Here is a 24,442-nt window from a genome sequence, read left to right as displayed (position 1 = left end):
GTTGGTTCAACTCAAAGATCTCAGTTTGAATAGTACAGTATATGTGCTCACAAAAGTTCAATTAACTCAAAATAGTTGAGTATTGTTTAGAAATATCCAATTTTATGTAAAACAGACTTAAATCATTTGAGTTTAAATAACATATGGGTTTACAGTGCAGCTACAAGTTTCAGTATGTAAACACCCCCACCAGCGTAATATACCCACATTCTTAATGGGTAATCATGTTTTTTGCACTGTATACACCTGGAGAATTTGGAATTACTTAAATAATTTGAGGTCATTCATTGCCTTAAATTGTTTAAGTAATGTTCACTAAAAACTTGAGTCAATTAATAGAAAAATCGTGCATTGTTTATACAGCTTAATTACTCAGGAATGCATCAATGCATCAACATGATTCATACATTGTTGACAAATAGGGAACACTATTGTTTCTAAAAAGAAAAATAGCATTGACCTCGCACTGAACTCAAGTGTTTTTGAGAAATCTATTGTGAAATACAGCTAAAGAATAGGCTTACCTTCATATTACTTTCATATTTTCATGCTTTATTCTTAATTCATTATAAGCAGCTGATAGTAAATATCCAGTGTACCATATTAAATCACTTTCATTAGGTAGGAATGTATTGGCCATATTGGCCCAAATTACTCAAACTCTTAGCCAGCTATGACTGTGAAGGTCTTAAAAATCTGCATCCTTGGGGTGGGAATATCAAGAAAATTAAATCCACCAAGTGCTGCTCATGCATTATGTTATAGTCATGCAGTCCTGACTATAAACTATCATCAAAATACTTATGATTTCAACTAATTTACACTCTAATCTCACTATTTCTGAAAATGGAAAAACTCTTGTGTGAATTGATTTGAAGTCTGTACAAATATAAGTAAAAAAAAAAACAGGCGCTGGGTAAAATTTTGATCAAAAAATAATTGATTCCATGAAGATCTACACATTCTGGAAGCATTTACATCTCAAATAATGACTAATAATGCTAATCCACTTTTGCACCACCTTAAATATTCTTTAACCTCCACATACTTAGACTATAAGCTTTTTGGGCTACTTTTGGTAAGGGTAAATTTAATGTCAAGCCGCATCTAAAGGACACGCTTTACACATGCATTTCTGGACAAGCTGAACAGATGCAGACCAATCAATGACAATTAAAGGAAAATGAATACTGAGGCAGTAGAGCACTATTACAGGATTCTACACAAATATACAAATGAGAGACCACCTAAAAATGATGAGTTGCTTTGATTTTACAAATTGAAAACATCTGGAATATAATCAAGAGAAAGATGGATGATCACAGGTCATCAAACCAAACTGAACTGCTTGAAGTTTTTGCACCAGGAGTAAAGCAGCATAAAGTTATCCAAAAGCAGTGTGTAAGACTGGTGGAGGAGAACATGATGCCAAGATGCATGAAAAAAACTGTGATTAAAAACCAATCAGGGTTATTCCACCAAATATTGATTGATTTCTGAACTCTTAAAACTTTATGAACATGAACTTGTTGAATTTCTTTGCATTATTTGAGGTCTGAAAGCTCTGCATCGTTTTTGTTATTTCAGACATTTCTCATTTTCTGCAAGTAAATGCTTTAAATTACAATATTTTTATTTGGAATTTGGGAGAAATGTTGTCTGTAGTTTATAAAATAAAACAACAATGTTCATTTTACTCAAACTTAAACCTATAAATAGCAAAATCAGAGAAACTGATTCAGAAACGGAAGTTGCTTAGGTGATGTTGCTATAAAATGAACTATAACTGAAGTAGCTGAACGACTCAAACCTCAAACTCTTTATTCCACCACAGGAAAACAAAAACTAATCTAAAGGTAAAGCTAAAGCTGCAGGATGTCCTGTGTGATTTTCCAGGATAAATTCATTACAGCACTGGATTCTGAACAGGATGAGCAAAAATTCATAGTTCTCCACAGTAGCCCAGCTGGTGACCTGATGTGTCTGCCCTTCACCGGAGTGGTCTGGGATTAAAGACCCCCGACACACACACACACACATATACACACACACATATACACACACCATAAATGTCCCTGCATTCCCCACCACGCTGCGCTGGAGAAATGGATGAATCCCCTGCTTCTGCTTCACTCTCTACAGCAGATGGAGGCGGTGATATTTACAGGCCTGCTGGGGATAGGGTCTCTCCCTCCCTCCATCTCTCTCTCTCTCTCTCTCTCTCTGTCCTGCTGTTCTTCATTTCTAAATCAAATCCAGCAAGTGGCTCTAGACTCTCAGGCGGAGGAATCAGTCAGTGGTGCAGCTCAGGAGACACACAGACAGAAGGATGGATTAAGAAGAAGAGGAAGGTGCATGCTGGAGCTGAGAGAGATGAAGAGATGGAGGGATAAAGAGATGGAGTGACTAAGTGGTAAAGAGATGGAGGGATAGAAAGATGGAGAGATGGAGGGGTAACAAGATGGGAGATATAAATAGATAGAGAAACAGATGTATAAAGAGCTTGAGAGATGGAAGGGTAATACAGAAATATAGAGATGGAGGTGTAAAGCGATGGGTAGATAGAGAAGTAAAGAGATTGAGAGATGGAGTAATACAGAAAAAGAGAGATGGAGGGGTAAATAAATGAAGGGATTAAAGTATGGAGAGATGGAAGGGTAAAAGAATGAAGGAGATTAGAAGTGGGGTAATAAAGAGATGGAGTGATGAACAGATGGAGAAATGGAGAGATGGAGTGGTAAAAAGATAGAGAGATGGAGTGATGAGGAGATAGAGAGATGAAGGGTGGTAAAGAGATGAAGGAAGTGAGTAAAAAGAGATGGAGAGATGGAGGGATAAGAAATGGAAGGGGTAAAAGCTGGAAAGACGGATGGATAAAAATAGAAAGATGGAGTGGAAGTAAGATGGAGAGAAGGAAGGATAAAGCAATAGAGAAACAGAGGTACAAAGATATGGGGAGCAGGCAGGTAAAAAAAAGGATAGATGGAGGGATAAAGTGATGGAGAGATAAAGTGATAAAAGGTTAAAAGATTAAGGTGTAAAGAGATGGAGAGATGGAAGGATAAAGAAACTGAGCAATGAAGAGGTTAAGAGATGGATAGATGGAGGGGGTGTAAAGAGATGGAGAGGTGGAAGGATAAAGAAACTGAGTGATGGAGGGGTTAATAGATGAATCGACAGAGGGGTAAAGAGACGAGAGATAATAAGAGTGTAATAAAGAGATGAGGAATGAAGCAATAAAGAGATGTGAAATTAAGTAATGAAGAGATGGAGATGGAGAGATAAAGAGAAGAGAAGGAGGGATAAAGAAAAGAGATGGAAAGATGGCCAAAGAAAACAGCAAATAGGAGAAATAAGTAGTTGGTGGAGAAGTTGCTGAAGTTCTTTAAAGTCATCACAGAGTTTTACAAAGAAACAATTAATGATATAATAGCAGGTCTGTGTTTCTGCTGGGTGGATATTTGTTATTGCACTGGGTGTGTCAGAAGAGCTCCTGAGAAAGATAGAAAATTACGGGTCAAGCCTGTAGTAAAGTCCACAACAGAACCAGAAATGCTGTATTAAAGTCCTGTACTTGAAGAAGAACAGTATTGTAAAATTGAATTATTTCTATAGTAAAACTATATTTGCGTACATTTAGTGTGAAAACCATTTCTTAAGCTTCCTCAAAGTAAGGGATTGGTATATTTCTTCCTCTACAGCCCATAAAATCACCATGTCCAGAAGCTCCGCCCACTTCTCTACTACAATACAGAGTTACTATATTCACTAATACCACTTACAACTTTACTACTGTACACAACACAAGCCTTATTTATATTCACCATGACCAGAAGAAGCTCCGCCCACTTCTCTACTACAATACAGAGTTACTATATTCACTAATACCACTTTACTACAACTTTACTACTGTACACAACACAAGCCTTATTTATATTCACCATGACCAGAAGCTCCGCCCACTTCTCTACTACAATACAGAGTTACTATATTCACTAATACCACAACTTTACTACTGTACAGAACACAAGTCTTACATTCACCATGTCCAAAAGCCGGTTGAGAACATCAAACAGTACACACCAGAATTAGCCAGCAGACTTTGTCTGAGGGAGGGATCTGTACCTTCTGTCTCTAGCAAGTCTGCAGATAGTCAGAGAGATGTACTCCACAGTGCACCGTCAATATCTGGCTAGAATAACATCCGAATTCAGTAGAGTACACCCCACACACATATCCCACATGTCAATGCAGTGTTCCTAAGCTTTCGTGAGACATGGCAAAAGTCATGGGACATGATACTATGTGTCTTAAGGTATAGTGCAAAAACTATTTGATAGGAAATTAGAAAATCAGAAATTCTAGGCTTTGTTAAGCTTAACAGGTTAAAACCGAGCTTTCCGTCTTGTTCTTTACAGACTACAGATGTTTATAAACCTCTCTTTGGATTAGGTTAAATCTTGTAAATCTTGTAAAACTTTTAAAGTTACCTTGTTTTAAGTTAAACTCAGGATACTTAACTCTGAAGCATGGCTGCAACTCCTCAAGCCTGCCAGAGCGGATTGAACAGCAGCCTGAGCCAATAAGCTGATATGATTAAGACTCTGGGTTGGCACTGATGTGGAGATGTGAGTATACATGTGCATGAGCATATGTAAGTGTGTGTGTGTGTGTATTCGTTTTTGTGTGTGTGTGTGTGTTGTCTCTGGCACTGGCGGGTGGCAGCACAGCAGGAGACGCAGCGAGGGGTCGGTGGTGTTGCGCAGAGTGATGAAGCGTGGACTATGTGCGTGCCAGGGGGGTGTGTGTAGTTGTGCATGTGTGTGCAGGCATGTCGGCTCACTTGACTGTCATGAGAATTCCCCGATCTCCACACACACACACACACACACACACACACACACACACACACACACACACACAAACACACACACACACACACAGGCGCATTAACGCACTTGCAGTCAGGGTGGTCCTGTCACTAGCCACGGGTCTATAACTAATACACCCACATGCTCAGGGAGGAGAGCTATAAGATGTGCATGTGGTCTATGTCCTATCAGAACCTCTCTGGAATATTCATCAAACAAACTGCCATGCCAAAAGTCACGGGACAGGGACATGTATTATGTCCCATGATTTTTGCCACGTCTCATGGAAGCTCAAGACCATTGCGCTGAGCTGTGGGATATGTGTGAGTGGGGTCTGCAGCATTAAATTACTTTTTTTATTAGTTTATCTTTTTTCTTATATTATTTATATACATATATATTTTAATATATTTATTTATTTTATTCATTTATTTTTTGTTTATTTATTATTACTTTTATTTTTTATTTCATTTTAATGTTTTGTATGTTCATTTCATTTCATTTCATTAGTTCTATTACTCATTTAATCATTTATCATTTTTAATATTTTACTTTACTTCTACTATTATCTATTTACTTATTTTATATTTTATACATTTTTATGTCAATTTTTATAGTATTTTAGAATTTTCTGTTTTACATATATATTTCTATTAAATATTGATTGAAAATGCGTACTTTTATTTATTTATTTATTTTTATTTATTTATATTTTACTATTTTATTTCTTATTTTTTCCAAATTATCATTGAATGTGTTCAATCCCTTTGATGTTATAAAGGCTCGGCAGCATTGTAAATGAGGGTCACCCTCAATGTTTCTTCCAGAGTGAAAATAAAGGTTGATTGATTGATTGATAAATGTAGAATCTGAGTTCTGCTGGAGCTGTCCAATGAAAAACAATCAATGGAAGTAAAGAGTTAATTTCTGGTCAATCTGGAACATTTCAATTGGTGCATTCATCATAAAATATTGAAAAAATGGAGATTTTTTTTTTTTTTTTTCCCGTTGGACACCGTCAACATTCGCATGGACAATTCTAGCCAGAAGCCACCAGTCACAATCATTGCAACCCACTGCACTGTCCACTGTGGGTGGTAATTTAGCCCTCTATGACGTACTGCATGTGACACTATGTATAAAGTAACCTCCCACAATATGATAATTCACCTCACCTTGCTATTTGCTATGAGTGTTGAACCTGGCCAGTGTTGAACCTCACTCACAAGATAACACCTCGCAACTTACAGTATACAGGAGTACACAATCCCAAGCAAGTCATCTCCTTCGAAATAACACTTCATCATCAATTTACTGTACATTGCTGTGCATACCGCTGTCCCATGACTTTTGGCATGCCAGCATAGGTTATAACAGCATTAGAATTCCTAGCTGTTGTTTTTTTTTTGTTTTTTTAAATCATATTGTTCAAGTATAAATATGAATAATAAACATGTATAACATCACAGCAGGTGTTGTGCTGCTCAGGAGTTTGTGCCATTACCTTATCATGATACCTTATTACCTTATTATGTTTCTCATAATGATTATTATGACATATGGAATATCATTAATTATTTACTATTTATTGCTTTTTTGTTTAGTGTTAACTTATGTACAACATAACTAGTCACTGCTTATCACAACGGGAACATACTGGATAAATGTTAACTTTTAAACTAGATTCATATTTTCTAGCACTTTTTAATTTTCTTGTATTTTTGTATATATAGTTTTTGTATATTTATTGTATGTCCTAATATTTTTGTTCTGTCCTCTGTGCTGCTGTAAAATGTACGTATCTTACTTTACCTAGCTTTGTCTTGTCTTGTCTTGTCTTGTCTTGTCTTACTGATACGCTAAATATATTGGCAAATATATATTAATATAACAAAATATAAAAAAGTAATGGGACGCAATACTAGTTCCTATCCCCTGACTTTTGGCTTGTCATACCATAAATGGTATCAGTTATGAATTAGAATAGTACAAAGGTTTGAAACACTGAATATTTTATCTGGAAATGTGCATAATGGCAAAAATGTATGTACTGCAGTGGCGTGTAGTGAATATAGTGGGTACCCCTTCTGCAACCCCCCCCCCGCCCCCCCCCCCCATTACCCTACACCCTTCTCAAAATCAGGAGAAGGGGCTTGCAGTCACGTGGAGGCAGAAGCCATTTTAAAAAGCTTTGATTGGTTAAAACTGCTGTCAGTCAGATAAGAGTCCTGTAGCAACTGAAAAAAAAACACACACTAATGCTTTAAATTAGTTGCTGTTTTTTTTATTTTAGTTAATTTATAAAATACATTCTTACACCTACAATAACTATAATATATATTTTCTGATTAAATATTATGTAATTATTTACATGCATTTATTGTCACCCCTTCTCTGAAGGATTAGAAGGGCCTCACTGCACACCACTGATGTACTGTATGTGGGAATTATTGTTCAGGAGTTAACGCCTATAGAGAGACTGCAGTATTTTAATGATAAAGCGTTTTTTGTTTTTTTTTTGTAATGGAAGCATCTGTAGATGTAGGAACAGTGGAACAGTGGAACGATGGAACGTCCCTTTCCCTCACTTACTCCCATAAACTCCCTCACCTACCACAAACCACAAGCGCACTGTTAACAGCGTTTTTTTTGCTGTTTTTGTTGCGGTTTTCATGCAAGTCCAGTGGAAACGTGTTCGCAAACTCCACTCGTACAGCTGGAAGTGTCCGAACTGACAAACACACGAATATAAAGCAAACACATTCACTTCTACTGAAGTCTTTAACCTCAAAAAGAAAAATAGCACGAAGACTTTCAGACTTCAGTTCCTTCTCCCGGCCTGTCTGCCCTGCTTATGACTGGCTGTCATCTCCGTAATGTATTTAAACCAGGGGCTGTAGCCACTCTAAAGAGCCCCCACTCCCACTTTCTTTAGCGTCCACGAGATCTGAGTCATGCTTAGGACTGTATAATGTGTGGCTGGTGTTTTTTTACACAATATTAATCAATCAGCTAAGATTTGGTTCGTGTACAAAGTTTTGTCTTTTAGTTTTGCTCTGGAGACACAAATCTACTGGAGCTAGTATTGTGTCCCATGACTTTTGTCATCACACTATGTAAGCTAATGAAAGCGAGTTGCTTGTCTGTTTAAAAATTGAATTCACCAGAAATTGAATGTTTCATCCACATGTCAACCACTATGGTGCCTCGCTCCATTTCCAGTAGTTCACGTAGTCTTGGCATTTAACCGCGTTTAACCTCACTGACAAGATAACACCTCACAACTTATACAGGTGTGGACATTCCAAACAAGCCAAACGAGGAAGTCGTCCCCTGATGTAACAATTAATGACCCAGTTTTTATCCCTAAGCAATAAACTGGATGAGTTTAATACTTCAGTGTCATCAAGTGTCATATAGATATACACTAACATGGCAAATGTCATGGGATAGCAGTATTTAAATTGATCATAAATGGTAACATCAGTGAATAGCTTTGAAACACCAACAGCTCTATAAGTTGTGAGCTGATATCTAGTTAGTAAGGTTGAACACTGGCCAGTTTGCACATTGAAACCATCCACAGTTTTCCATGTGTACCAGGAATACACCATAGAAGGATGATATTACCACCCACAGTGGACAGCATAGTAGAAGGAGTGTGTGGTAATGATCGTGATCTGCAGTGTCAGTCTACAATTGTCCATGTGAACAGTGCAGGAGACTTCACACCAGTTGTGTCATTGGGGGACAACCACACCCATTGTAGAGGATATCATTTTGCTCAGTTTCACCTAAAGAAAGGAAAAAAAATATATATACAAAAAAAGAGATACGATTTGTGGCGCTACTAAGAATTCTTTAATTGATGCCAGAGAATAAGAACTTTTTTTTTCGTTAAAAACATCAGTACCACTTTAAAATAAGACTACCTTTATAAAGGGTTTATAAATGGTTTACAATAAGTTTATTAATGGCTACTAATAATGTTGTAAATGCCTTAAAAATCATTAATAATCAGTTATAACACATTAACACACGTTATTTCTCAATTTTCAATCAAAAACCTGTGTTCTAAAGTATAATCCAGTGTGTGTCAGAGTTTCTCCACTGCTGTGTGTACACGAGTTCAGCGTGTTAAAACCAAACAGATCACATAATTAAAAAAAAAAAAATGTTTTATATTTTTAAGCTACTTGCAAGACAAAGATCTTTACTGATATAAAAGTGATTATTTTTTTGCATCGCTCACTACTTTAACATTGAAACATAACATTGCGATTTTGTTTTAGTTTGTGTTTTTGCAGGGCATAGTTGCAAATTTGTGAGATGAACCATTTTTATATTATTATATGTTGATTATATGTTGAAGAAGAAGAAGTTTCATACTGAAAAAAATATTTTTAACTATTTTTCCTAGATCAAAAAACTTTAAAACGGGTCAATTTAACCATTTGACCATAACATAACAGGAGGGTTAAGTGTCCAACATGTATGTCATTCGATATCAGTCACAGTACAGTTCCCATGGACGTAAGCAAAAGACACGAGGGGCGTTTCAACAGTGTCGCATCATCCTCATCATTATCATCATCATCATCATCATCACCATCATCATCATCATCATCACCATCATCATCACCACCAGCTGCAGAGCATTCCTCAAAAGTGCAACAGTCCCGGACACCAGACGAGATACAGACACACAGACCCAGCGAACGAGCCAAGAAGCTGATCACGAACATTCGCCAACTGAGCAAACTGCAAACATAAATATTAGGAGGGAAGCAGACGCACAGCCAAAGCAAGCACATCCCTCCACCAGAACACGGACCACCTCTCCCGACCGCACTCAGAAAAGCAGGATATATTATGTTTGCTCTGAACTCCCTTAAAGACGCAGCAAAGCCTTTCGGCTCGTAAGTCATGTCTGCCTTGAATTATGAGCTCAGCAAAACAAAATCCCAAAAACACGCAGCGCTTTTGCCCAGAGGACTCCCAATTCCACCTGGGTTTGGATTTGGAAATCCCAAAATGCATCTCTTTTGTGTTGTTTTTTTGTTTTGTTGTCTTTTTACTCTGATAATTTCATTGTGTATTCTGTGAACCGCAAGAGCAATGGTTAATAGCTCCTTCAAAGCCAATAGAGTACAGTACTAAATCTGAGGCTTGGGTTGGAGGAGTAAACACGAGGTAACCGCATGGCCACGAGGTAAACGCTTGTAAAAAGCACAGTTTTGCGGCGCAGAGATTTCCAGTTACAGCTAAATTTAACAGCCTTTAATCCCAGAAAAACGCGCCTTTTTTACCTTTAAAAAAGACGTTTAAATGCCTGATAAAAGGGTTGATGACTGTTGTTTTGCTGTTTTCCTCGGGCTTTGAGTTGAGCTCAGCGCTGACTCAGCTCTCGATCGGTCCGGACGCGAGACAGTGCACAAGTGGGGGCGGGGCTGGTCACGTCATGGGCCCTGAATTGTTTAATATTGTGATATACTGTACGTGTATCGCTGAAAAAAGACTATTTGTGATGTACAGTTTTTCCAATATCGTGCAGCCCTAAAAAATACCCAAGGCACATTTAAAAAAAAATCAGTATTGCAAATTTATCCATCAATCTGAGAAGCATTCAACAACCAAAATCCTCCCAGTACGAAGATTATGGAAAAGCCAGTTTTAATGGCAAAGCAACAAACAAATTAGTATATTTTATCCTACACTGCGAATGGATTTTATTCTTTATGAACTGAAATACATTAGGTTACCAAGAGTAAATGCTGCTAATGTGGCTTAATGTGTCTAGAATCTAATCAGGATCAGGTGTAAACAGATTCTAAAACCATTGCGCTGTAGATTCCCAGGCTTAGTTATGAAACACATGTAAAAATGCAGTAATAATAATAATAATATTATTACGCAACATTTTCAGACGACCAAAAATTTCAACTATGTTCTTTTTTGTGAAAATCTCTCAACAACCAAATGAAAAATTGCTCTTTTTATTAAGCTGGAACAGCGCTGTAGAAGCCGTAACCTTTACTGTTAGGAAACCGGTCCTGCAGATGGCTAGTACTGCATATTTATGTGTCTAACATACCTATATCTCACTGCTCAGACTCTCCTCAGTACCCTGCAGACCCCAGCCCGTGTTTTCTCTCCAGGCCTGCTAATGTGCTCAGCTTCTCTCCAGTGGCCTCCATTGTTTGCCCGGGGACCGGTTCTCAGCGAGGCGGTGAGGCAGGCTTGCTGGCAGTGATCTCCCGGTGGGGTATTAGTAGCTGTCTAAGTTTCCATGTGGCTGAGCTTCGCCAAATTGGTGTCAGAACCAGCTCCCCGAAGCTGACCGGCAAGCCACCTGCTTCTGATTAACAACTCAAACTCAAACTGTAGAGCTCTCTCTCTCTCTTTTTCCCTTTTTCTTTCTCTTTCCCTTTTTTTCTCTTTCTCTCTGGCTTTCTTTCTTTCTTTCTTTCTTTCCTTCTTTCTTTCGCCATCTCTTTCTTTTTTTTCTTCTTCTTATGTTTGTTTTCATTTTTGTGCTTTTTTCCCCACGCTTGCCTGGCTCCATTTTCTTTTCATTTTCATTTCGCGACACTGTTCAAGGATGACAGAGCAGCATTTTATGTCCATTTGCTAAATTTCATTTCCTGTTTTTGCGCAACGCAATTACAGAGTTCTTTCGGCACGTTGCTGAAAGGCTCCGGAGCAGCGCTGGCTTAAAGAAAGCACAGCACTCTGCGGATTACGAGTGTATTTCACTCGTTTCAGTCTTACGGAACTTATTGTAATTATCATTGAATAAAAGACAGTTATTCAATCAATTTAACTAATTAATCAGTGCTTTTGTGCAGTAATATGTCTTCAACCCCACTTCTAAATCTCATAAAGCCGTGTTTTATCATTTTATGGAAATAAATGTAAAAAAAATCTCAACAAAGTTAAGATGAGGCCGCACAAAGATGGACTGCAGTACCACCTGAGGGCCAGAAGATCACCAGCATCTAATACTGACCGTCAACATTGTCCTTTGTGCTTAAGGAATTTCCATAATTACACTGATTTGGACACCACCACTACCAGCTTTCCCATTAGAAGGGAAAGATTTGCTCATTTCGATGTTGGAAAATAGAAAATGAAAATAGACCAGAAAATAAACATTCATTGATAGTGTGCTTTATAAACACCTGTCATCTGCAACAAACTCACACGAATAGGTATAAAAAAAAAACAGAAATTGAGAAAGTATGTGTCTCTCAGAAGATAAGATTAAACTACTGTGGAACAATTTTAAATGTGTTTGTCTCACAGGCCATCGTATCATCAAAAGTCTGGCAGTCAATATTGGGTGTTGGTGATCTTCGGGCCCTCAGTTTGTCCTCTTTTGAACTCTGGAATGTCTCCCATAATGTTGTGTGCATTGCAATATTTAGAGCACTACTGTGCTCTTACCCTGCTAATTGAACCTTCACACTCTGCTCTTACTGGTGCAATAATGTGCAATAAATGAAGATTGCCCACCAGGCTGCTCCAATTTAGCCATGAAACCTCCCACACTAAAATCACAGGTGTTTCAGTTTCATTGTCCAAACACTGTATTTTGTATAGTGAATACAATATGAGTCTATAAGATTTGCAAAGATTTTGCATTTGATTTATTTAAATGTATATTTTACACAGCGCCTCAACTTTTTTTAGAATTAGGGTCATATTTCTGAAGGCCAAGTTCAAATATCTATTCTTTTATTTCATCGTCCCAGACTTTACTACCGCACACACACACATACTGTACACACACACCAACGTCTGGCAGTGAAACACTTCGTTGCTTTGCTGGAGGGTTTCACGTCCATTGCTGGTTCTATGATGTCATCCTTTTTACAGGATTCCTTCAGTGGCCTCGTGGTCCAGCATCGGCACCAACAAAAGCCCCAGATGGCCTGCAGACTCGCGATCTCCAGCACGGCGGCCCAGATTTAGCAGAAATGCTCTTCAAGGTCTTCTCGTTGCTCCACTGAAGTGAAGCCCAGGCCAATAACAAGTCTCGCCGGACTTGGGCTGGAACGAGAGCAGAACGGTGAGGTCCAGTTTCGCGTGGTAACGATTCCTCAAAGCTCCAAACACTCCAACACACCGGTAACCCTCTGCCTAGCCTCGCGCTAACTTCCAATCACTCATAGAACTGTTTACGAAAAATGTGCTGCTCTACTTCAAGGTTATGGCAGCCTGTATGCAGAACTTAGCGCAGGATTAATGACGACCAGGAGTTTGCTACGTACATCTGAGGACCAGCGTGCCTGGGCTCTATTTTTAGCGCTCTAGACCAAGCTCTGCACTGGTTTGACTGGGAAGAACGCCAGTTTGCTATTGATATGATCATAGCCCCTTCTAAAAGGAAGGGGGGAAAAAAGCCACGGCCTGCCACGGAGGACATGTTTGTGCACTGCGAGGGAGCTTTCTGTACTTCTTTACTTCTGTACTTCTGTATATCTGTTTTAACTCGAGAATTATCAAATGTCCTCTGGAATAAACAGGCTGATAAGGCTCCTTGAGCCACGTCCAAAAGTTCACAACGTGTCTACATTTGGTTCTGCAGGCCTTGGTTTCCTTACAGCCACTGTAGAAGTCTTGAAACCAGGGTGTATTTCACTTATTTTAGTCTTGCAAAAGATTTTTTAACTAAACCACTGAATAACAGACAGTGTTTCAAGCAATTTAACCAAGGATTTCTATTAATCACATAAAGATGGTTAGAGAGGTGGAGTCTCCTAGAAGCAAATATGGGCAGATATTCACCAATTTGCAGAGACTAGTGTCTAAAAATGGTCAAACAATTTTTAGAAAAATGTTTCTCAATGTAAAAATGTAAAGACTTTGGATATCCCACCATCTACTCCTCAAATAAACTCCTCCAAGTACAGTACAAACCAAACTACTCCAAGTACAAACCAAATTCCTCCAAGTACAAACCAAACTCCTCCAAATACAACCAAACTCCTCCAATAATAATATATATTTTTTGTAATGTCAAAGAAATCCAACTAAACTCCTCAAAGTACAGTACAAAACAAACTTCTTAAAGTACAACCAAACTCCTCCAAGTACAAACAAACTCATCCAAGTACAACCAAACTCCTCCAAGTACAAACCAAACTCCTCCAAGTACAACCAAACTCCTCCAATAATAATACATTTTTTTGTAATGCACTTTACATTTCAAAGAAATCTCAAAGTGCTACCACCAAGTACAACCAAACTGCTCCAAGTACAATCAAACTCCTCCAAGTACAACCAACCAAACTGCTTAAAGAAAGTCCTCCAAGTACAACCAAACTCCTCCAAGTACAACCAAACTCCTCCAAGTACAACCAAACTCCTCCAAGTACAAACCAAACTCTTCCAAGTACAACCAAACTCCTCCAATAATAATACATTTTTTTGTAATGCACTTTACATTTCAAAGAAATCTCAAAGTGCTACCACCAAGTACAACCAAACTCCACCAAGTACAACCAAACTCCTCCAAGTACAACCAAACTCCTCCAAGTACAACCAACCAAACTGCTTAAAGAAAGTCCTCCAAGTACAACCAAACTTCTCCAAGTACAATAAAGTTCCTGCTTCATTACTCCAAACATGGTGGCACTATAATCAAATGAATAGGGTATCTGTGGTGAAAAATATAAAAGTGTATTTTTTTCTTTTTCCAGTAACACAGATGTTGTAAAGTATTGTAGAGAATTGTTTTGCGATATATTGAGTACTGTAGAATCACAGTATTGCAGACGTCCCGAGTCTCCTGGAAGTTGCGGGAGTCTACAACATATCCATAGTGGCTCCATGATGCCTGCAAGTCAGATAAATTCTCCCAGATTCTAGAATAAGTGGCCCAAGAGTGAACACAAATATGCGCACAGGCGAAACAGACTTTTTTTTTTACCAAAACAGAGAGGGTTCTGATTGCCCTGTTCTCTGCAAAGAGTCTGTGAGTCAGCCAATCAGTTTTTAGTGTGGGAGGGCAGTGTTTTATTTTTTCCATTCCTGGATGGGATGCATTCAGGAGCATCATGGCTCCCATTAAAACTCATTTCCCTTCTGACTACTCTAAAGTATACGCATCTCTGGTAAAAGTAAAAAACTGTGAAAGTTCAAGATTTTAGTGATCTATCTATCTATCTATCTATCTATCTATCTATCTATCTATCTATCTATCTATCTATCTATCTATCTATCTATCTATCTATCACCATATTAGACAATGTATTGTTATAATACTGTATTTTGAGATGCCTTCCAAAATTTGATCCAAAATTTGCTGTTAGAAAAAAGTTCACTCAGCAGATTTACCTCATTCTAGAGCTCTCCTCTAACCATAGAGTAAACCATAAGGAGTCAGATAAGGCTCCTTAAACCACGTCCAAAAGTTCAGCATGTGTATACGTTTGGTTTTGAAGGCCTATATACCCTTCGGCCGCTGCAGAAATCCAGCGTTTATGAATCAGGAGAAATTATTGTTTCTTTTCTTCTCTCTGATCTGGAGTGGAGACTGACAGATACAGTCTCTGTATGGAATGAATTATATTGCTTTGTGCCCTCTGCCAGACGGAGGGGCATCGCCTCCGATCCAGCCAGCACAAAGGCGCCTACTGGCCTGCTGACCCCGGGGCACAGCGAGAAGAAAGCAAACAGGTTGAGCCAGACATGAGCGCTGGATGCCAGTGTCTGATCTTCCTCAGCTCTGGCACTGGCAGAAAGAAGTGAGTATATACAGAGTGGGTGCTGTTCATTGAATTACCTGTTTCTGGCTGGAGAACACAAGACTGCATCCGCCGAGGCTGAGCTTTGCTGGTGGTATGGACTAAATGTTCTAAATGTTTTGTTTCAGCCTTTGGCAATGGAAATGGGTTCAGATCAGGTACATTTCTGATGAGGAACAGGTTCGAGAAACGCAATCAGTGTATAATGGGCAAACTAGAGGTGGTAAAAATGTCCAAAAAGTGCTGGATTTGCAGTAACAGAATAGATGATTTGAGCAAAAGTAAATTAATGATGTCCTTAATACCGAATTCAAAACTCAAATTCAGTTTTAATTCAGAGCCAGTTTGACTTTTTATGTTTATACATAAGCCATATGTACACATACTTAAACACAAAAGATACTGGATGGTTCTTATTTATATTTTATACAATGGTTCTCGATCAAGATATACAGTTTAATCATGTATATACTCTCAAAATAAAAGTGTCTGAAACTTTTTTGGTCTGAAATTTGGTTGCAGTCATATATACTCTCAAGGTTTTTGCATAGTTATTGGTCTGGATATACAGTTTGGTCATATATATACTGTCAAAAGCAAAACAGTTCTGGATGGTCCTTCATCTGATTATACAATTTATTAATATATATACTCTCAAAAAACATTTCTGGATGGTTCTTGATCTAGATATACAATTAAGTCATGCATTCAATCTCAAAATAAAAATGTGTAAATCTGTAATTTGTTTGCAGTCATATATAATCTCAAATATAAAACATTTCTGGGTGGTTATTGATCTAGATATAGAGTTTATATACGCATATACTCTCAAAATAAAAGGGTCTGAATGTTTTTGGATGAGTTATTATTCTGGATATACAGGTTTATCAAAAACAAAATGTTTCTGGATGATTCTTGATTGAGATATAGAATTTAGTCATATATACTTTTAAAAAAATAAATGTTTCTGGGCGTTTCTTAATCAAGATTTTATACACAGTTTCGTTGTGTATATACTCCCAAAAAAATGTCGGATCATTTTCTGATAAATTCACTTGGTCTTACAATGAGTGTTTAGTCTCACTTATAAGATAACACCTCACAACCTATAGATTATTTTAAAGCCAGTTTAAACTGCTTTTATTGACCTTTCTATTTTGTTCACACAATTAAAATAGTGACTGGAGCTTTGTGAATTATGTCAAAAAGAGGAAAAAAAGTTTAAAACAAACATTTCTGCATGGTTCTTGATTTAGATACACAGTTTAGTCATGCATATACCTTCAAAACAAAAGTGTCTGATTGTTTTTGGTCCAATATTTGGTTAAAGCCATATATATACTCTCAAATATAAAGGTTTCTGGATAGTTATTGTTCTGGAAAAAAACAGTTTAGTCATATATACTGTCAAAAACAGAATGTTTCTGGTGGGCCTTGGTCTGATTATGCAGTTTAGTCATATATACTCTCAAAAATGAAGGTTTCTGGATACGTACTGGTCTTGATATACAGTTTAGTCATATATAATGTAAAAAAATAAAACATTTCTAGATGGTTCTTGATCTAGATATAGACTTTAGTCGCATATACTCTCAAAATAAAATTGTCTGAATGTTTTTGACCCAAAATTTGATTGCAGTTATTGGTCTGGATCTGAAGGTTTATCATACATACTGTAAAAAAAATGTTTCTGGGTGGTCCTCAAAAATAAAGGTTTCTGAATAGTTGTTGGTCATATATAAGTCAAAATCTAGATATGGAATTTTGTCATATCTACCTAAAAAATTAACGTTTCTATGTGGTTTTTAATCTAGATATAGAGTTAAGCCATGTATATACTCTGAAAATAAAAGTGTCTGAATGTTTTTTGGTCCATGTTTTTTGACCACATGGTCTTACAATGAGTGTTTAGCCTTAGTAACAGGATAATTTCACAACTTGTAGATCATTTTGAGATCTATTGACCCTTTTGTTTAGTAAAATTTAACAAAATTAAAATAGTGACTGGAGCTTTCTGTATTAAGTCAAAAAAGTGAAAAATGAACTTTGAACCAACGTCAACGTCTTGGTCTTACAATGGCCAACATCCCAACGTCAGTTTCACAGCATTGTCTATAAAAAACAGTCCCTAAAAAAATGAACTTTGATTTGATTGGTCATCACACAGCTCTGAGAATAATACAGCAAATGTAAATGTACCCTCATCTGCCAGTTCATGGGAAGCTTACTTTGTTTTTTCTCCAGATCCTTTATCCTTCAGATACCTGCAGCTCAGATACTGACACAGTTCACACCAGAGCCGGTGTGCAGCCTCCCGTACGCTGGCAGCAGATCAGCGGCTGCTATAGCTGATCACTGAACTGTGGCAGCAGCCTTCAGACACCCTCTCTCAGCTTCTATTCACACACCCTCCCACACCCACACCCACCCACCCACCCACCCACACCCACCCACCCACCCACACACACACTGTGCTGGAGCCACGCCCACCGCCACCCCCACAGCTTTACATTTCAGCATATGGTTACAAGATCTGATCAGTGCAGTGATGGGGAACCTTCTCCTGCACTGCCACACGTCTGAGATCGGCTGCTGACAGGGCGGGCTAGCACTGAACCTATAATAAAAGAAGCCCCCCCCCGGCACAAGCGGAGGGAGTGGAGGAGAGGGGGGTGGGGGGGCTTTTGTTAAATATGAAAGAGCAAGTAGTCTGAGGGTGGTCCTGCTGTATCTGCTAATATGCAGAACATGCTGAACCACATCAATCATATACTGTATACTCTCAAGAATCAAACCACAAAAAGTTTTGGATGGTCCTTGGTCGGTGAATAGGGTTCAATCATATATATATATATATATACTCATATATACTCATAAAAAACAAAATATATGTCTGAATGTACAGTTTGGTCATATATACGCTCACAAATACAAATTTCTGGAAGTTTCTTGATCTAGATATTCACTTTAGTTTTATAAACTCTCAAAATAAAAGTGTCCGAAACTTTTTGGTCTGGAAATAGTGTTTCCATCATATATACACTCTTAAAAATCTGTTTCTGAATAGTTATAGATATACAGTTTAGTCAAATATAATGATAAAAGTAAAGCTTTCTGGATAGTTATTGGTCTGGATATACAGTTTAGTCATATATACGGATCAAAATAAAGGTTTCTAGATGGTTCTTGATTATATATATATATATATATATATATATATATATATATATATATAGAACAAAAGTAATTGGATAGTTCTTGAATAAGCACTGGTTGGATATACAGTTTAGTCAGATTTACTCTCAAAGATAAAACGTTTTTGATGGTTTTTGGTCAACATACAGGGTTCATATATACTCTCAGAAATAAATGTTTCTGGATAGTTATTGGTCTGGATATACAGTTTAATCATATATATTCCCAAAAATAAACATTTCTGGATGGTTCTTGGTGTACATACCTGGTTCCAGTCATGTTTACTCTCAGAAATAAATGTTTCTAAATTGTACTCTGTCTATAGACAGAGTTTTATAATGGTTCTTCTTCTAGTCAAGTGTTCTTCAATCCTAGGCCCTTGCTGCCCAGCCTATTATAGAGGTTTGCCTGCTTAAACAGCTGTTTAATTGTTTAGTTGAAAACATAAAGCTATTTGGTTCTGGATTTAGGGTTATAGGACACATTTAAAACTTTCAATATTCTGTGAACGTTCCTAAATTTTAGGGCCTTCTGAATTGAGATTTTAGGGCCCACTTTTTTGAGAATCATTGCCATAAAAAACTTTTAATGGATGGTTCTTCTGAAAGCCATTTCAGATAAGATCAAAATGAGATCCCTCATTCAACTTTATAAATAAAGTCTACATATTGTAATAACTGAGAAACATGGATAATAATACATTACAAAAACTACACAAGTTTTAAAAGGATCTCAAAAGTTTTAAGAGAGCAGAGAAAAAATGATAGTTTGATCAGCCCAAAGTGTTACATTTTCATACTTACTGTGTTAATTTTAACACACAAAGTGTTCATTTAATACTGGTAAGTATACTGCATGCAGGCCACTACCAAAGTTTTAAAAAGTTTCAACTTTTTTTTTTAAGTGAAACCATTAGAAAGCTATAAATAGTTAAAATGACATTAGCCTGTATATGAATAACATTGAAGATAAACCCTGCAACCCTCAGAGATTCCTCCCATAGCACAGGAGTTTCAGTGCAGGTATTATCTCTCACTACCAGCTAAACCTTTTTTTCCACCACTATTTATTTGGCTCAAAGTAGCAGTTTGTTCTCAGCGTGCCAAAAACATGTTAGCAAATCTGATCTAATCTTCCCTTCGATCTGATAAAGACACCTGCCCTGTAAAAACACTGCATGCATGACTTCACTGAAGACCTCTGCCAGACTTACACAGTCCAACAGCTGCTATTGTTGGACAAAGCAACTTCCTTCTTTCCTTCTTTCCCTTTTTTTGTGCGCAATCGTGTTTTACGGCATAATGTTGAGTATGGTGGGACAATAAAAACAGAGCGGGATCATCCAGATTTATTATAGTGTCTGAACAGAACAACAACGGCGGTACTTTTACGCACATGCAACGCCATAAACGTCTGTTGAATCGTTTATTTCGTAATTCTTGTCAACTCTGTTGTTACACTTGTTTATTAATTCATTAAAATATTTTGACACTTTCCGCTGAAAACAAGTAAATAACGCTATTTTTCTAATATGCTAAATGCGCTAAATGACGCAATCTATCTCCGTTAAATATCTTAAATAGATCACAGCATTATTTATTTTTATTGTAATGTATAACTATTTATCAACTGGTGAGACACTTGCATTGACATTGACTGGAATGAGATTTAGCACCAACTTTGGATGGTTTGGAGAAAAAAAACCTTTTATAAATTAAAGTATTCTTATTCTTTAAAAAAATATTTAAAGGAGGTGTATGAAGTGCGCATAATCTTTCAACTGGTAAGGTAAAGGAACTCTGCATCAGTGTAGGTTCTTCACGCTGACAGATTTAATCTTTATATAATAGATTTGTTACATATACAATAATTTTCTTTCTAAAGTTTCTATGTATTGTGTTTCAACAAAGATGACTGATTGTAGAACATTAATTTTATTTTTTATTCTGTGATTTGAGAATGCACCTAAGTGTTCGTTAATTAATCAATCATTTTTTTTCGTTGGTTCCTTTGTTTGTTTGTTTGTTTAATAAGATATTATTATTATTGCTGTATTAGCCATAGCTCTTTATTATCAACTATGTTCTCATCACCTTTTCACATTGATAGATTAGTATCTGTCTCTACATTATCCATATCTTTTTATATTCATAAATAAGTACCTGTTACCTATAAGCTTACATTATCTCTCTGTATTGTTGTTTGTTCTGTTATTTGTTTTCGATGGGTTCCTCTGACTGAGTCTTAGTTCCTCTAAGGTTTCTTCCTCCTAATGTAAGGGAGTTTTTCCTTGCCACTGTCTCACCACAATAATTGGCATCTCTGTGGTGCTGCTCATAAGAGGCGTGGACCTGTTTTCTCTGTAAAGCTGCTTTGTGACAACTTCTGTTGTAAAAAGCGCTATAGAAATAAAATTTAATTGAATTGCTGTCGGGCTTAGTTTTTTAGTAACAGGTTACTCTACAGAGAAATGGCACTTTTAATTTAGATGATAAAAATAGCAAGTGGTTAAGTCAACGAGATTTTTTTGTGCATGCGCGACTGTAGTGTGTCATTTTAAGAATCAGAAATAAAACATGAATTTCCATTTTTCTTTACATTGTCTACAAATATCATGTTAAATCAAAAATGCTCCAAATGATTTTGTACAAAAACTTCAACTGAACGTTAAGCATTTGTTTGTTTCCTACTGCTCTATTACTTTTTTTTGAGGCAATTTTGGTTTTGTGTACAGTATACAAAAAAGGCGACACAATTTTCTGTAATTTTTTTCTCCACACCCAGACCCGCAGCCCTCAGAGACCCCATGCAGCGGATGTCCCGGCCGTGAAAAAAGACTCACCCACGCACTCGTTGGCCTCCCTCGCGGTGGCGCGCTGCCACGGCCGGTCGTAGTGGAAAGGCTTGCAGCGGTCGCACTCTGCGCCCGCCGTGTTGTGCTTGCACTCGCACACGAGGCCGCCGCCGTCGCGGTCCTTCACGCACTTGGACGCGTGCCCGTTGCACTTGCAGCGGCCGCCCACCTGCAGGTCGGACACCGCGTAGAAGTAGGAGTCGCGCGCCAGCTCCGAGTCGTCCTCATTCTCGTCGCCGAACGTGTGCAGGCGGCTGAACGTCACGCGCACGTCCGTGGCCGTCACCCAGTCCTGCAGCACGGGCGAGTTGTCGAAGTCGTGCGCGGACGGGCGCCCGTCCAGGGTGCTAAAGGCGATGAGGCCGCCGGCCAGCGGCCGCATGTCGGTGTGGGAGTCCGTGCACACCGCCTCCTGCTCGTTCTGCTTGGTGATGGCGGCGCGGCTCGGCCGGTTGAACATCTTCTTGCACTGCGTGGAGTAGAACTGGAAGGGGACCCAGGTTTTTCCGTAGTCCATGGACTTGTAGATGGCCATGGACTCGGGCCGCGGCGAGCAGAACTGCAGGCTCACGTAGGTCACCTCGAACTTCTTGCCCAGCGAAAGCGTGAGCGTCACGTTCTGCGGGTGCTGCACGTAGCTCTCCGACTGCCAGCACGTGAGGTTGTGCGGGTTGTTCAGGTCCGTCAGGTAGGCGGCGGGGTGCGCCTTCTTGGGGTCCGCCGCGTCGCACGTGTGGCACTCGCGCGAGCGCTCCTCTCCGCGCTCGGTCACCACGCAGTAGCGCGCGGCTGTTTGAGCGCCGCAGGTGCTGGAGGCGCGCACCTCCTTGCCGAACGCCGCGTTCACAAAGTCCGGGATGCAGCGGCGCGGCTGCCCGTTCTCATCGTAGCAGGGGTCCGGGGGGGACGACTGTGCCGCGAACACGCTCGCGCCGCCGTACGCGTGGCTGTAGCCACCGCCTCCTCCTCCAATACCACCGCCGCCGCCACGCGCGCCCTCAACCAAGAGCGCGGCGAGCGCGATTAGCGCAGTCCCGCACGCGAAAACAACCCGCAGCATCGCCGCGTGCGCCGGAAAACCGCAGCAAAGGGCTTGTTTTGATTTTTTATTTTTGGGTTTAGCGGTTGCAGTGACGGCTTGTTTTTAATCAAGACCACGTGCGCTGTAATCAGTCTAAAACTTCCTAAAAAACACACAAGCGCGCCTGTCCCACTGCAGCGCGCGCACGCCGCATCCGAAGCACAGGGTCAGGAAAGTTAAAACTTGAAAAAAAAAACTGGTGAAAAACTCCAGGATAAATGAAAGAAAGCCTCGAGGAGTCACCGCTGGACCCGCGCGCGCCTCCTCTCGCTCTGTTCTAGCTGAACCAGTGTGCGTACCGCAGCAGTTCCAACGGAGCCATGCGCCCAGTCCCAGAGAGAAGCGCACCGAGGAGCTCAGGAGAGCGCAGAGTGTCTTCAGCGCTAATTACAGCCTCTGCTCTGCCTTTCTCTCTCTCTCTCTCTCTCTCTCTCTCACACTTTCCCCCGGATGTGTTGTAATCTCTCACTTTTCTCCTCTCTCTTCAGACCTGAATACAACAACAGCGAGGATGAAAACGAAAACCTGCTATTAGAGTCCTGGCTTAGCCTCTCTCTCTCTCTCTCTCTCTCTCCCAACTCATTCACACTGCCTTCTCAGAGTATCTCACCCTCACCTCCAACCCTCCCTCCCTCCCTCCCTCCTTCTCTCTCTCTCTCTCTCTCTCTGTCTCTCTCTCTCCTAAATCTCCCACCAATTCATTCGCATTGTAGTCGCAGACTATACAGAGCAATCTGAAAGTTTGTGAACCCTTAGCATTTTCTATGATCCTGCAAACATTTGACGTAAAGCATTCTAAAAGAATTAACAGACTTGTATAAAAAATCCAATACAGTATTACATGTCTGTGAATGTCAAAAGTATGTAAAACTTTGTGATAAATAATTAGACAATAGCAGCTAAAGGCATTTTTCACATTAGCTAATGAACACTGAACAAGTCTGAGGACTATTTATGATAAAGATTTTGTGGACATATTAAAAAATACTGCCTTCCATATAACAAAAGCTCAGGACACCTGAGCTAAATTTAAATAGAACATGGGACATGCAGCAAAACAAGCCAACAATCTATGTGCAGGACAAATTAACAAATTTTAATACTTTGTAGATTTTTTTTTTTTTTAGAAATATAGAAAATTTCTATGAATAGAGTGTTTACAAACTATCAAGCACCATTTCATGTCAGCTCTACCTCCCTGTCTCCTTATCTCTAACTCTTCTTCTCTCTGTCTCTCTCCCTGTCTCTGTCTCTCTCTCTCCCTCTCTCTGTCTCTCTTTCTTCTATGGAAGACATTAGATAGTAAAGGTTGGTTTGTTAGGGGGTGATTGATTAGTAATAGTTTACATATTATTTACGGATCACTGTACTGTTGTTCGCTGTAGTGTAACTGAGTGAAGCTGAGTAAGCAACCTCATTTAAATAAATGCACTGACTCATTATGTTGCTTTGGAATGTGTTTGCTGGGTGGATACAACCTTTCTCAATACAGTGCATTACTGGCTAATAATGTCACTTGTAAAACGCCTCTCATCCAATCAAAATGCAAAGTCGGACCTAACTGTGGTTTAATTAAGAATAATTCCAAGATCTAGGCTGTGTCCCAATTGCATACTACCCATTAATACTATTGGGTATGTAGTACTATAATAATCCTGAGGGTTTGTACACAAAATATTAATGTGCTAAA

The 24,442-nt window shown here is 38.9% G+C and overlaps 1 protein-coding gene across 1 annotated transcript in view; it reads right to left on the bottom strand.

Annotated features, from left to right (window-relative positions):
• ntn1b (netrin 1b) overlaps window positions 1–23,342 on the bottom strand; it is a 113,475-nt gene extending 90,133 nt beyond the window's left edge. Inside the window, exon 1 of the mRNA XM_022665111.2 lies at window positions 21,660–23,342. Coding sequence (XP_022520832.1) covers window positions 21,660–22,731 — 1,072 coding nt within the window. The 5' untranslated portion in view covers window positions 22,732–23,342. The remainder of the gene's footprint in view (window positions 1–21,659) is intronic.
• Between the last annotated feature and the right edge of the window lie 1,100 nt (window positions 23,343–24,442).

This window comes from Astyanax mexicanus, chromosome 19 (genome assembly GCF_023375975.1).
Source record: "Astyanax mexicanus isolate ESR-SI-001 chromosome 19, AstMex3_surface, whole genome shotgun sequence".
In the NCBI taxonomy this organism is placed as follows: Eukaryota; Metazoa; Chordata; class Actinopteri; order Characiformes; family Acestrorhamphidae; genus Astyanax; species Astyanax mexicanus.
This window is presented reverse-complemented; position numbering and strand designations above follow the sequence as displayed.